This window comes from Staurois parvus, unplaced genomic scaffold, assembly GCF_062004578.1.
Source record: "Staurois parvus isolate SC_StPar_1 unplaced genomic scaffold, SC_StPar_1.0 ptg002258l, whole genome shotgun sequence".
Taxonomy (NCBI): domain Eukaryota; kingdom Metazoa; phylum Chordata; class Amphibia; order Anura; family Ranidae; genus Staurois; species Staurois parvus.
The window spans coordinates 495,278-510,670 of NW_028320054.1; the positions used below are offsets into that span (position 1 = coordinate 495,278).

The 15,393-nt window shown below is 46.8% G+C and overlaps 1 protein-coding gene across 1 annotated transcript in view; it reads left to right on the forward strand.

Moving 5' to 3' along the window:
- Nucleotides 1-15,393, forward strand: part of LOC149431448 (uncharacterized) — a 116,465-nt gene that overhangs the window by 61,723 nt on the left and 39,349 nt on the right. Inside the window, exons 8-9 of the mRNA XM_089665598.1 lie at nucleotides 2,674-2,943; nucleotides 12,560-12,657. Of these exons, the coding sequence (XP_089521724.1) occupies nucleotides 2,674-2,943; nucleotides 12,560-12,657 (368 nt within the window). The remainder of the gene's footprint in view (nucleotides 1-2,673; nucleotides 2,944-12,559; nucleotides 12,658-15,393) is intronic.

Below are 15,393 nucleotides of genomic sequence, written 5' to 3' on the forward strand. Positions count from 1 at the left end.
CCTATTCCTCCCACTGACACTAATGATGGGGCACTATCCTTCCCACTGATACCAATAATGGGGCACTATTCCTCCCACTGATACCAATGATGGGGCACTATTCCTCCCACTGATACCAATGAAGGGGCACTATTCCTCCCACTGACACCAATGAGGGGGCACTATTCCTCCTCCTGACACCAATGATGGGGCACTATTCCTCCTCCTGACACCAATGATGGGGCACTATTCCTCCCACTGACACCAATGATGGGACACTATTCCTCCTACTGACACCAATGATGGGACACTATTCCTTCCGCTGACACCAATGATGGGGCACTATTCCTCCCATTGACACCAATGATGGGGCACTATTCCTCCCACTGACAGCAATGATGGGGCACTATCCTTCCCACTGATGCCAATGTTTGGGCACTATTCCTCCCACTGATACCAATGAAGAGGAACTTTTCCTCTCACTGATACCAATGGTAGGGCATTGGTTATATCCACTGCTACCAAAACATTTTCTACTTCCATCGAGCAAAGTCTGCCCTCCATAATCAAGACAGCAAAGTGGCCCTTTGTTTGTAAAGATTAGAGACCCCTGGTCTAGGGGTTACCTTTTTTTATTTATTGCTAAATAAACTTGAATAGGACATTGGAAGCCGTGTAATACTCCAGTAAAATGGAACAGTAATAAGAGAATTCTCTTCACTTTGGCACAACTCCTTAGAACAGTTGCTTTAGTATTTGCCCAGAAATTGGACAGCACTGAGACACCATCAGAAATATCCCAGGCAAGGCAAACTCTTCCACTGATGTACAGGAGATAGCATCCCGGATACTTGGATGCCTCCTTCCAATATCAGTCAGACATTTCCCCAATAAATTCTTCAGACCAAAGCCTCAGTAAGATTCCTAGATTAGTTCCAGTGATCTGTCAGCAAATAGGATCCTTAGCATAGCTGGGACCTTGATGAGCACAGATAGAATTTCAGCTGGGCTGCCTGGAAGGGCAGCAGCCTTTCAGGTTCCTAGACAAGAACTGGGCTGCCCCAGACTTCCACCTATTTATGCACTCCCCAGCGACCCACTGGGCATCCTTCCCCAGGGATTGGCCGAGACAACATAAATATTCAGATTGTTGAGTGGAGCTAGCAGTGATGTCACCGTTAGCTCCACCCAATTGTTTAAATCTGACCTGCAAATATCAGATAGCGGCAAGTGCTCAGCGGGTGCGGATGGGTCAGTGGGCGTTGTTTTTATTTTTTATTTTAGTAAGTTGGAGTTGTTGTGAATACGCTGGACGCTGTGATTTACATGCTGTGGATTACAACCATGGAACAATTTTTGGGCTTTTTTTTTTTTTAATAAAGGACTTCAGAAGTCAGAAACTGTTGTGTTTTTATTCATATTTTACACTTTTTTGGTGAATGGGTAGGGGTGCTATGTACACTATACTCTTTCATAAAGTGGGGGTGGGATCTGGGGGCCCCCTTGTTAAAGGTAGCTTCCAGATTCCAATAAGTCACACCCGGCAGACCCCTACAACCACAGCCCAGGGTTGTGGGGAAGAAGCCCTTGCCCCTAATCAAAAGCAACCCCCATGTAGAGGGCATGTTTCATGGCACGGTTGAGGAGGGGGAGGCGCTAACTTCCCCCCCCCCCTTTCCTGGCCTGCCAGGCCTATGCTCGGATCAAGGGTCTGCTACGCTTTTTACACCCAGTTTTTGGGGGTGGGATTCCCCATAAAAGTCCTACCAGGCCTAAAGAGCCTGATATGGCTTTAAGGGGCGACCCCAGACACTAAAAAAAAAAAAAAAAACTACTGTGGGGTCCCTCCTAACCTTCCTACCAGTCTGGTGTACAGATTGGGGGGCCCTAACACTGTTATTTTTTTTTTAAATTACATTTTTATTACAAAACAAAAAACAAATCAGTCCTGCAGCAGGTTCTATACATTGTACAAATGTGCAACTTTGCAGGTAGTTTAATTGGACCCCCCAGGCATGATATTTAAAGGAATTTTAATTTAATTTTTTTTTTTTACTTTACACAATGAAAAATGACTGCCCATTTAAAACAATACTTTTTGAAAAAATATTTCACTGATTCATGTCCCTCAGGGCAGTACCCAAGTCCCCATATCACTTTTTTGGCCAATACCTTGCATATAAGCCTTCAAAATGGGCACTTTTACAAGTTCGACTTGCATTAAGTTTGAAGTTCGTGGTCAAACTTTCATTAAGTTTGAATGTTCGATCGTGAACCCAACAGGCCATCACTAATGACAAGACACCGAGGTCCATTTAGAAGCCGGAGTGGTTGTATCACAGCCATGATGGATTTTTTTAAGAGTTCCGTACATTTATGAAGATCAGCAGTGTGGTTTATAAATGTGCATAGCCGGAGCCTTTGGGAAATCTAAAAAGGAATGGGATTGTAAAAAAAATGCCATGATGAGAATCCCATGATTTGACTTTAGTGGGCTCTCCTCCAATCACAGAGCTCTCTACTGTGTTAATCGGGGAGAACTCCTTTAACTTCCACAGATTCAGTTTTATGAACGGACTGCAAAATTCAGATCCCGGTATTGAGAAATCCTGCTGATATAATGGAGATCGGATATCTTCTCTGTATTATATTTTTATCTCTGAGAGTTTAATGTCTCCATGTTGTCTTTGTCAGGAGTCACAATGATGGATGGGAGGGTCACCTCAACCAGTATCAGCTACCGGATCTCCTGCACTCCTCAATGTCCTCAGACCTGGAGATTTACTGTGGAATGCTGTCGTAGTTCAGATTTTAATTATCATCGATCATGTCAATATTTATATGATAAAGGTGGGACATTCACCAATCTACAGCCATCCACTTGGTATAAGATACTCATCAAACTTTATACAAAGCAGGAAGAATACCATCTGGTGGACAAAGTTTTCTGGACAGAGGAGTCAGGTGAGAGAATGGTCTGTTCCTACACAAGTACTGTCTGTTTGGGTATCAGCAAACACTGGTCATAATACATAGCCTGTCATTTATCTGTAGCACCCCTGTGACACCCCCAAAAGCAGGATGGCACCTTCAGAGGTGGACTAGCATTTCACCCAATGGTTGGGTCCGTGGCTAAACTGGGGGAACCGAGAAAGGATATTGGGTCCAGTCACTTTTGTCTGAGTGGAGGGTTAGGGGTCCACATACTGTAGCAGATCATTTTCAGACTTTCCAGATTTAGAGCAATGTCCATCTTCAGTGTCAGAACCTTTAAACCAAACCGACAAGACTGTAAGCACGTTCCCAAATTTCAGTGTGTCCTCCAAGGGAGTCACAAGGCCCTTCTGAGAAACCTGCCTTTTTCCTGGTTCTCTCCTGCAAAGGGCCTACCCTGGGTCTCTTCTTTGGAATAATTTCCTCCAGACCAGGCAGGACAGCTTCAGGACTATTTCAGCACACGTTAGGCCCTCAACCAGGCTATTGGCTATTGAGCCCAACAGCAGAGCTTCATTCAGCAGCACCTCCCTGGGCCTCAGTCCAGGGAAAGAGAGTGAGCACATGGTCTGTCCTAAATATTTATATCCTCCCCCAGCATGCATCAGTGCTAACAACATCCTACCAGATCGGCTAAAGGAAATATATATATTCATAACTTTTGTTTGCAAAATCTCATACTATGACCAGTGATACTAGTGACAGCTACCGGCGACAGTGAGAAATCACAAGAAAACATAAGCTTAGGGGAAAACCAGGTGAAAAACTATACAATCAGTCTGAGCTAACTACAGCCCAGCCAAAAACTATCCTGACCTTGTAGACCCTGCTTAGGACAAGGGGGCTACATATCATGTGTCTTAAGGGAAACCTGTACTAAGGGAAATAAAGAAGCTGCAATTTCTGTCTGAAAATACTAATTGCCTCGGCTGTCTCTGGATTTATTTTCTAAAATCGCTGGGTAGGAAAAAGCATTCATGTAAGATGTTCTGATATTGGTTAAATACTCAAGCCAACTTGACAGCCAGGTAACTGGTATTTCATAAGGAGAGATCAGGAATGGCAGCCCTTGCATTTGTCTAATGACAGGTCTGTGTTTCCTCCTCAACCAACAATTACATTCAGACCTCCATTATACTGTATATACAAACTAATGAAAATTGGTATTAAAAACTGCTGTCACGTCCTCACACCCACCAATCCGATTCTCTTAGAAAATGATAGCCTGGCTCTGGTTGGTGACTATAGGGAACTACAGACTCTTTATAGATGAGCTCTATAACATGGAACATGACATCTTTAGATTCTGGGTTGGCATACATGACAGTGGTAGAAGGAATAGGAGCGGGGTCTGGTGGAATAGAAGGAATAAGAGTGGGGTCTGGTGGAATAGAAGGAATAGGAGTGGGGTCTGGTGGAATAGAAGGAATAAGAGTGGGGTCTGGTGGAATAGAAGGAATAGGAGTGAGGTCTGGTGGAATAGAAGGAATAGGAGTGGGGTCTGGTGGAATAGAAGGAATAGGAGCGGGGTCTTGTGGAATAGAAAGAATAGACGTGGGGTCTGGTGGAATAGAAGGAATAGGAGTGGGGTCTGGTGGAATAGAAGGAATAAGAGTGGGGTCTGGTGGAATAGAAGGAATAAGAGTGGGGTCTGGTGGAATAGAAGGAATAGGAGTGAGGTCTGGTGGAATAGAAGGAATAGGAGTGAGGTCTGGTGGAATAGAAGGAATAGGAGTGGGGTCTGGTGGAATAGAAGGAATAAGAGTGGGGTCTGGTGGAATAGAAGGAATAAGAGTGGGGTCTGGTGGAATAGAAGGAATAGGAGCGGGATCTGGTGGAATAGAAGGAATAGCAGTGGCGTCTGGTGGAATAGAAGGAATAGGAGTGGGGTCTGGTGGAATAGAAGGAATAGGAGTGGGGTCTGGAGGAGCAGAAGGAATAGGAGCGAGGTCTGGTGGAATAGAAGGAATAGGAGCAGAGTCTGGTGGAAAAGAAGGAATAGGAGTGGGATCTAGTGGAATAAAAGGAACAGAAGTGGGCTCTTGTGGAACAGAAGGAATAGGAGTGGGGTCTGGTGGAATAGAAGGAATGGGAATGGGGTGTGGTGGAATAGAAGGAATAGGAGTGAGGTCTGGTGGAATAGAAGGAATAGGAGTGGGGTCTGGTGGAATAGAAGGAATAAGAGTGGGGTCTGGTGGAATAGAAGGTATAGGAGTGAGGTCTGGTGGAGTAGGAGTGGGGTCTGGTTGAATAGAAGGAATAGGAGTGGGGTCTGGTGGAATAGAAGGAATAGGAGTGAGGTCTGGTGAAATAGAAGGAATAGGAGCGGGGTCTGGTGGAATAGAAGGAATAGCAGTGGCGTCTGGTGGAATAGAAGGAATAGGAGTGGGGTCTGGTGGAATAGAAGGAATAGGAGCGGGGTCTGGTGGAATAGAAGGAATAGGAGCGGGGTCTGGTGGAATAGAAGGAATAGGAGCAGAGTCTGGTGGAAAAGAAGGAATAGGAGTGGGATCTAGTGGAATAAAAGGAACAGAAGTGGGCTCTTGTGGAACAGAAGGAATAGGAGTGGGGTCTGGTGGAATAGAAGGAATGGGAATGGGGTGTGGTGGAATAGAAGCGGGATCTGGTGGAATAGAAGGAATAGACGTGGGGTCTGTTGGAATAGGAGTGGAGTCTGGTGGAAGAGAAGGAATAGGAGCCGGGTCTAGTGGAAAAGAAGAAATAGGAGCGGGGTCTAGTGGAATAGAAGGAATTGGATTGGGGTCTGGTGGAATAGAAGGAATAGGAGTGGGATCTGGTGGAATAGAAGGAATAGGAGCGGGGTCTGGTGGAATAGAAGGAATAGATGTGGGGTCTGGTGGAATAGAAGAAATAGGAGCGGGGTCTGGTGGAAAAGAAGGAATAGGAGTGGGGTCTGGTGGAATAGAAGGAATAGGAGCGGGGTCTGGTGGAATAGAAGGAATAGGAGCGGGGTCTGGTGGAATAGAAGGAATAGGAGTGGGGTCTGGTGTAATAGAAGGAATAGGAGCGGGGTCTGGTGGAATAGAAGGAATAGGAGCGGGGTCTAGTGGAATAGAAGGAATTGGATTGGGGTCTGGTGGAATAGAAGGAATAGGAGTGGGATCTGGTGGAATAGAAGGAATAGGAGCGGGGTCTGGTGGAATAGAAGGAATAGATGTGGGGTCTGGTGGAATAGAAGGAATAAGAGTGGGGTCTGGTGGAATAGAAGGTATAGGAGTGAGGTCTGGTGGAGTAGGAGTAGGAGTGGGGTCTGTTGGAATAGAAGGAATAGGAGTGGGGTCTGGTGGAATAGAAGGAATAGGAGTGGGGTCTGGTGGAATAGAAGGAATAGGAGTGAGGTCTGGTGAAATAGAAGGAATAGGAGCGGGATCTGGTGGAATAGAAGGAATAGGAGCGGGGTCTGGTGGAATAGAAGGAATAGGAGCACAATCTAGTGAAATAGGAGTGGGGTCTGGTGGAATAGAAGGAATAGGAGCAGAGTCTGGTGGAAAAGAAGGAATAGGAGTGGGATCTAGTGGAATAAAAGGAATAGGAGTGGGGTCTGGTGGAATAGAAGGAATGGGAATGGGGTGTCGTGGAATAGAAGGAATAGGAGCGGGGTCTGGTGGACTAGAAGGAATAGGAGCTGGGTCTGGTGGAAGAGAAGGAATAGGAGCGGGGTCTGGTGGAAGAGAAGGAATAGGAGCGGGGTCTAGTGGAATTGAAGGAAAAGGAGCGGGGTCTGTTGGAATAGTAGTGGAGTCTGGTGGAAGAGAAGGAATAGGAGCCGGGTCTAGTGGAAAAGAAGAAATAGGAGCGGGGTCTAGTGGAATAGAAGGAATTGGATTGGGGTCTGGTGGAATAGAAGGAATAGGAGTGGGATCTGGTGGAATAGAAGGAATAGGAGCGGGGTCTGGTGGAATAGAAGGAATAGATGTGGGGTCTGGTGGAATAGAAGAAATAGGAGCGGGGTCTGGTGGAATAGAAGGAATAGGAGTGGGGTCTGGTGGAATAGAAGGAATAGGAGCGGGGTCTGGTGGAATAGAAGGAATAGGAGCGGGGTCTGGTGGAATAGAAGGAATAGGAGCGGGGTCTGGTGGAATAGAAGGAATAGGAGTGGGGTCTGGTGTAATAGAAGGAATAGGAGTGGGGTCTGGTGGAATAGAAGGAATAAGAGTGGGGTCTGGTGGAATAGAAGGAATTGGATTGGGGTCTGGTGGAATAGAAGGAATAGGAGTGGGATCTGGTGGAATAGAAGGAATAGGAGCGGGGTCTGGTGGAGTAGAAGGAATAGATGTGGGGTCTGGTGGAATAGAAGGAATAAGAGTGGGGTCTGGTGGAGTAGGAGTGGGGTCTGGTGGCATGGAAGGAATAGGAGTGGGGTCTGGTGGAATAGAAGGAATAGGAGTGAGGTCTGGTGAAATAGAAGGAATAGGAGCGGGGTCTGGTGGAATAGAAGGAATAGGAGCGGGGTCTGGTGGAATAGAAGGAATAGGAGTGGGGTCTGGTGGAATAGAAGGAATAAGAGTGGGGTCTGGTGGAATAGAAGGAATTGGATTGGGGTCTGGTGGAATAGAAGGAATAGGAGTGGGATCTGGTGGAATAGAAGGAATAGGAGTGAGGTCTGGTGGAATAGAAGGAATAGGAGTGGGGTCTGGTGGAATAGAAGGAATAAGAGTGGGGTCTGGTGGAATAGAAGGTATAGGAGTGAGGTCTGGTGGAGTAGGAGTGGGGTCTGGTTGAATAGAAGGAATAGGAGTGGGGTCTGGTGGAATAGAAGGAATAGGAGTGAGGTCTGGTGAAATAGAAGGAATAGGAGCGGGATCTGGTGGAATAGAAGGAATAGCAGTGGCGTCTGGTGGAATAGAAGGAATAGGAGTGGGGTCTGGTGGAATAGAAGGAATAGGAGCGGGGTCTGGAGGAGCAGAAGGAATAGGAGCGAGGTCTGGTGGAATAGAAGGAATAGGAGCAGAGTCTGGTGGAAAAGAAGGAATAGGAGTGGGATCTAGTGGAATAAAAGGAACAGAAGTGGGCTCTTGTGGAACAGAAGGAATAGGAGTGGGGTCTGGTGGAATAGAAGGAATGGGAATGGGGTGTGGTGGAATAGAAGCGGGATCTGGTGGAATAGAAGGAATAGACGTGGGGTCTGTTGGAATAGGAGTGGAGTCTGGTGGAAGAGAAGGAATAGGAGCCGGGTCTAGTGGAAAAGAAGAAATAGGAGCGGGGTCTAGTGGAATAGAAGGAATTGGATTGGGGTCTGGTGGAATAGAAGGAATAGGAGTGGGATCTGGTGGAATAGAAGGAATAGGAGCGGGGTCTGGTGGAATAGAAGGAATAGATGTGGGGTCTGGTGGAATAGAAGAAATAGGAGCGGGGTCTGGTGGAAAAGAAGGAATAGGAGTGGGGTCTGGTGGAATAGAAGGAATAGGAGCGGGGTCTGGTGGAATAGAAGGAATAGGAGCGGGGTCTGGTGGAATAGAAGGAATAGGAGTGGGGTCTGGTGTAATAGAAGGAATAGGAGCGGGGTCTGGTGGAATAGAAGGAATAGGAGCGGGGTCTAGTGGAATAGAAGGAATTGGATTGGGGTCTGGTGGAATAGAAGGAATAGGAGTGGGATCTGGTGGAATAGAAGGAATAGGAGCGGGGTCTGGTGGAATAGAAGGAATAGATGTGGGGTCTGGTGGAATAGAAGGAATAAGAGTGGGGTCTGGTGGAATAGAAGGTATAGGAGTGAGGTCTGGTGGAGTAGGAGTAGGAGTGGGGTCTGTTGGAATAGAAGGAATAGGAGTGGGGTCTGGTGGAATAGAAGGAATAGGAGTGGGGTCTGGTGGAATAGAAGGAATAGGAGTGAGGTCTGGTGAAATAGAAGGAATAGGAGCGGGATCTGGTGGAATAGAAGGAATAGGAGCGGGGTCTGGTGGAATAGAAGGAATAGGAGCACAATCTAGTGAAATAGGAGTGGGGTCTGGTGGAATAGAAGGAATAGGAGCAGAGTCTGGTGGAAAAGAAGGAATAGGAGTGGGATCTAGTGGAATAAAAGGAATAGGAGTGGGGTCTGGTGGAATAGAAGGAATGGGAATGGGGTGTCGTGGAATAGAAGGAATAGGAGCGGGGTCTGGTGGACTAGAAGGAATAGGAGCTGGGTCTGGTGGAAGAGAAGGAATAGGAGCGGGGTCTGGTGGAAGAGAAGGAATAGGAGCGGGGTCTAGTGGAATTGAAGGAAAAGGAGCGGGGTCTGTTGGAATAGGAGTGGAGTCTGGTGGAAGAGAAGGAATAGGAGCCGGGTCTAGTGGAAAAGAAGAAATAGGAGCGGGGTCTAGTGGAATAGAAGGAATTGGATTGGGGTCTGGTGGAATAGAAGGAATAGGAGTGGGATCTGGTGGAATAGAAGGAATAGGAGCGGGGTCTGGTGGAATAGAAGGAATAGATGTGGGGTCTGGTGGAATAGAAGAAATAGGAGCGGGGTCTGGTGGAATAGAAGGAATAGGAGTGGGGTCTGGTGGAATAGAAGGAATAGGAGCGGGGTCTGGTGGAATAGAAGGAATAGGAGCGGGGTCTGGTGGAATAGAAGGAATAGGAGCGGGGTCTGGTGGAATAGAAGGAATAGGAGCAGAGTCTGGTGGAAAAGAAGGAATAGGAGTGGGATCTAGTGGAATAAAAGGAACAGAAGTGGGCTCTTGTGGAACAGAAGGAATAGGAGTGGGGTCTGGTGGAATAGAAGGAATGGGAATGGGGTGTGGTGGAATAGAAGCGGGATCTGGTGGAATAGAAGGAATAGACGTGGGGTCTGTTGGAATAGGAGTGGAGTCTGGTGGAAGAGAAGGAATAGGAGCCGGGTCTAGTGGAAAAGAAGAAATAGGAGCGGGGTCTAGTGGAATAGAAGGAATTGGATTGGGGTCTGGTGGAATAGAAGGAATAGGAGTGGGATCTGGTGGAATAGAAGGAATAGGAGCGGGGTCTGGTGGAATAGAAGGAATAGATGTGGGGTCTGGTGGAATAGAAGAAATAGGAGCGGGGTCTGGTGGAAAAGAAGGAATAGGAGTAGGGTCTGGTGGAATAGAAGGAATAGGAGCGGGGTCTGGTGGAATAGAAGGAATAGGAGCGGGGTCTGGTGGAATAGAAGGAATAGGAGTGGGGTCTGGTGTAATAGAAGGAATAGGAGCGGGGTCTGGTGGAATAGAAGGAATAGGAGCGGGGTCTAGTGGAATAGAAGGAATTGGATTGGGGTCTGGTGGAATAGAAGGAATAGGAGTGGGATCTGGTGGAATAGAAGGAATAGGAGCGGGGTCTGGTGGAATAGAAGGAATAGATGTGGGGTCTGGTGGAATAGAAGGAATAAGAGTGGGGTCTGGTGGAATAGAAGGTATAGGAGTGAGGTCTGGTGGAGTAGGAGTAGGAGTGGGGTCTGTTGGAATAGAAGGAATAGGAGTGGGGTCTGGTGGAATAGAAGGAATAGGAGTGGGGTCTGGTGGAATAGAAGGAATAGGAGTGAGGTCTGGTGAAATAGAAGGAATAGGAGCGGGATCTGGTGGAATAGAAGGAATAGGAGCGGGGTCTGGTGGAATAGAAGGAATAGGAGCACAATCTAGTGAAATAGGAGTGGGGTCTGGTGGAATAGAAGGAATAGGAGCAGAGTCTGGTGGAAAAGAAGGAATAGGAGTGGGATCTAGTGGAATAAAAGGAATAGGAGTGGGGTCTGGTGGAATAGAAGGAATGGGAATGGGGTGTCGTGGAATAGAAGGAATAGGAGCGGGGTCTGGTGGACTAGAAGGAATAGGAGCTGGGTCTGGTGGAAGAGAAGGAATAGGAGCGGGGTCTGGTGGAAGAGAAGGAATAGGAGCGGGGTCTAGTGGAATTGAAGGAAAAGGAGCGGGGTCTGTTGGAATAGTAGTGGAGTCTGGTGGAAGAGAAGGAATAGGAGCCGGGTCTAGTGGAAAAGAAGAAATAGGAGCGGGGTCTAGTGGAATAGAAGGAATTGGATTGGGGTCTGGTGGAATAGAAGGAATAGGAGTGGGATCTGGTGGAATAGAAGGAATAGGAGCGGGGTCTGGTGGAATAGAAGGAATAGATGTGGGGTCTGGTGGAATAGAAGAAATAGGAGCGGGGTCTGGTGGAATAGAAGGAATAGGAGTGGGGTCTGGTGGAATAGAAGGAATAGGAGCGGGGTCTGGTGGAATAGAAGGAATAGGAGCGGGGTCTGGTGGAATAGAAGGAATAGGAGCGGGGTCTGGTGGAATAGAAGGAATAGGAGTGGGGTCTGGTGTAATAGAAGGAATAGGAGTGGGGTCTGGTGGAATAGAAGGAATAAGAGTGGGGTCTGGTGGAATAGAAGGAATTGGATTGGGGTCTGGTGGAATAGAAGGAATAGGAGTGGGATCTGGTGGAATAGAAGGAATAGGAGCGGGGTCTGGTGGAGTAGAAGGAATAGATGTGGGGTCTGGTGGAATAGAAGGAATAAGAGTGGGGTCTGGTGGAGTAGGAGTGGGGTCTGGTGGCATGGAAGGAATAGGAGTTGGGTTTGGTGGAATAGAAGGAATAGGTGTGGGGTCTGGTGGAATAGAAGGAATAGGAGTGGGCTCTGGTGGAATAGAAGGAATAGGAGTGGGATCTGGTGGAATAGAAGGAATAGGAGTGGGGTCTGGTGGAATAGAAGGAATAGGAGTGGGATCTGGTGGAATAGAAGGAATAGGAGTGGGGTCTGGTGGAATAGAAGGAATAGGAGTGGGGTCTGGTGGAATAGAAGGAATAGGAGCGGGGTCTGGTGGAATAGAAGGAATAGGAGCGGGGTCTGGTGGAATAGAAGGAATTAGAGCGGGGTCTGGTGGAATAGAAGGAATAGGAGCGGGGTCTGGTGGAATAGAAGGAATAGGAGCGGGGTCTGGTGGAATAGAAGGAATAGGAGCGGGGTCTGGTGGAATAGAAGGAATAGGAGCGGGGTCTGGTGGAATAGAAGGAATTGGAGCGGGGTCTGGTGGAATAGAAGGAATAGGAGCGGGGTCTGGTGGAATAGAAGGAATAGGAGCGGGGTCTGGTGGAATAGAAGGAATAGGAGTGGGGTCTGGTGGAATAGAAGGAATAGGAGCGGGGTCTGGTGGAATAGAAGGAATAGGAGCGGGGTCTGGTGGAATAGAAGGAATAGGAGTGAGGTTTGGTGGAATAGAAGGAATAGGAGTGGGGTCTGATGGAATAGAAGGAATAGGAGTGGGGTCTGGTGGAATAGAAGGAATAGGAGTGAGGTTTGGTGGAATAGAAGGAATAGGAGTGGGGTCTGATGGAATAGAAGGAGTAGGAGTGGGGTCTGGTGGAATAGAAGGAATAGGAGTGGGGTCTGGTGGAATAGAAGGAGTAGGAGTGGGGTCTGGTGGTGAGCAATGAGCTTCAGTTTGGCATTGTAGGTTTCTGCAAGTTACAATAAAGCTTTTTGGATACAAAGCATAAACCAGAAGTAGATGTGTATCTTTCTCTGTTTAATATCTGTATATTCTAGTTTTGCAGCTCATTTCAGGGGGATTGGACGCTCTGACCTCTGTGTGTGTATGGAGAGATTTCCTTGATTAGATTCTGTAACATTTTATTTTCCATCCAGTTCCTGGTCAGCCTGATATAGTGAATGTCCCATCAATGGAAGATAACACAATTAGATGGAGACTGTCTGAGGAATGGGGGGAGATTACCGGATTCCAGGTAAAATAATTCTACATAATTTATTTTTAATTCCATATTGGTCAGTTATTGGTTACATGTTGCAGACTAACTTCCTTATATAAAGGGAAGGGTTTCGAGTCAATTATTTGACTTTTTAAAGGGAATGCATTTTAGAAAATATGTTTAAGGTTTCTTTTTTTTCTCGTGGTAATATCATTTTTCATGGTAATTTACAAAAAGAAATGTCATACAGGGTGTATCTATGACACCAGATTCCCAGAGCACTGTGAGTTAACTAACAAGAGAACACAGCACTGGGTGTTTCCTTTCAGACACAATGGGGTTACTTTACTAAAGGGGAATAGATTGTTCACTTTGTAAGGGAATTTTCCCTTAGCTTAGTGAATGAGGTGAAGCTCAGCTAGCCTCCATCAAGGTATAGAGTTAGGACTGCAGTACATTGCGGTGCCATGAAGTGGCCTCTGCAGCTTATGCCTGTATTTGCAAAGGTGTGCAAACTAACCCCCTTGTTGTTAACGCGAACTGCTAGATAGGACAGTTTGGTTTACTGCAGACTGGCTGGTAAGTGAGCTGGGAATTTATATTTGTTTTTTTCCTTCCAGATACTCCTTGCTGTAAAGGCCAGTTATAGGTTGGTGAATCGGTGCGGTGGCACACTGGACACCTTTGCTGCCATTGTTCTGTTTGCTGGGTTTCCAGTGCGTTTCTGTAACTTTAAGGAAGGGTGGGCTCCCTCCATGCTCACCTGGCCTTAATCCATCCATTATTATATATGTGCTCCTACTATGGAGGCTCTCAAGTCATAGAGGTAGGACGGCAGTACACTGGAGTGCCGTGACGTGGCCTCTGCAGCTCACGAAAATGTAAACCGTTAGACAAGGACAATTCCATTTGAGGCGGGCTGGCTGCTAAGTAAGCTGGAAATTTTTGTTTGTTTTTTGACTTGAAAAATCCTGTTTTTTAATCTTTTTTGCACGATTGGGTGTTCTTTTGCAAAGTGAATTTTCTCTACATTACCTGCAAGGTGAACTGCCTATTAGCCTTCAGTAAAGCAACCCATCTGCCCCGGAATGAAACCTCTGGTGGAGTTGTTTAGAGGGAGGGGAGGAGTCACTGCTCTGACATACTATTATTAATATTATTATGTAGGATTTTTTTGGCACCAAAATGTTGGCAGTGCTTTCCAAGATAAATGGAGACAGTACATTTACATTACAATCTGATAGAAGAGGATCTGGAGGGTCCTGCTCATGGGAACTTACAGTTTAAAAGGGAAGGGCAAGTGGTACAAAAGGTAATAACTGCAAGGGATTCGTTGATGGTGGAGGCAGGATAGGCCTGTAAGATGGCTGGTGCCTGGCACAGTTCCATGTGGCCTTCACAGACCACCGGGCACAAGCCTTAACATACAGGTTGCAGGGTGTCACAAGTTGATCAGTCTAAACCAATGCTGTCCCGTGCACAGATGACATCTGAAGGTCCAGTCTTTCCATCATCCTGGTACTTACATAGTAACCCCCACTTCCTCAGGAATAATCACACACCTGGTCTACATGCAAGCTTCCAGGACCCGGATGGCCAGGTTTTCACCACATCTCTCACTTCATATCTCAGGCATTGGCTGATATATTATCACACAGAGGCTTCTTGTTGACACAAATTCTTTTACTGAAATAACTTTTCAACCGTGCAACCAAAAATTGGCATTAGCAAAGGCCAAACATTGGCTTGAGCATAATGAAGAATAACGTAGCTTTCAGTTTGGAGGGGCATACCTATCCTCTCCATGCCTGGCTGTAATCTCTCCCATAGACCAGGGGTCTCCAGACTTTACTAAGGGCCAGTTTGCTGTCCTTCAGACTTTAGCGGGGCTAGACTTTGCCCAATGGAAGTATAAAATATCCTGGTGTCAGTGGATGTAACCAATGCCCCATCGTTAGTATCAGTGGGAAGAATAGTGCCCCATCACTGGTGTCAGCCCCAACGGTTGGATAAAGACAAGTGAAGGGCCACTTCCAGCCCTTGGGCTGCAATCTGGGGACCACTGCCATAGACTATGCAGATCTTTCAGAGGGGTGAACAAGTGTACAGAGTCTATGTATCATCCTCCTTCTTATGAGCTCCAGAGAATAGGAGATTACCTCCACCCCCTCCCCTTGATACTAACAGCACAAACCATGGAACACAACATTTTCTCTCTTTATCTCCCAACAAAAAAGACCCTTAGTTGAAACTCCACCTACCTTATATAGGGACCCCCAGAATCCTGTATCCAAATAGGAGGATCAACCCTTAAAGTGTTTGTTACTCCAACAACATATAATAGTAATAATAATATTTCATATTCTATATATCTGTCTGTTATAACATGTACTTGTGTTAAGAAGTATCCTGTACTCTTTGTATTGCTCCCTTTGTGTGAAATTTCCGGTGATCCTGCCAGTTCACTTGCTTTTTTATTTCAAGCTGAGAGAGCATTTCCATCCCTATGTGGTCCATTTTCTGGCTGTGCTGGGAGCTCAGCCTGCCTGTCCTTCAATGGACAAGACTTGTGCTGACACGCCCCCCTGCACAGCCTGCCTGCCCTCCAATGGCCAAGACCTGCACTGACACACCTCCCTGCACAGCTCTTCACTGGAAAGATCAGGGTACTGCTGTTTCTCTACTTGTTATGACACACCCCCTTGCTGTCTCCACCCCCACCCCTCCAAGCGCCTTATGCAGTTGGGAACAGAGGTCACGTGATCACTTATA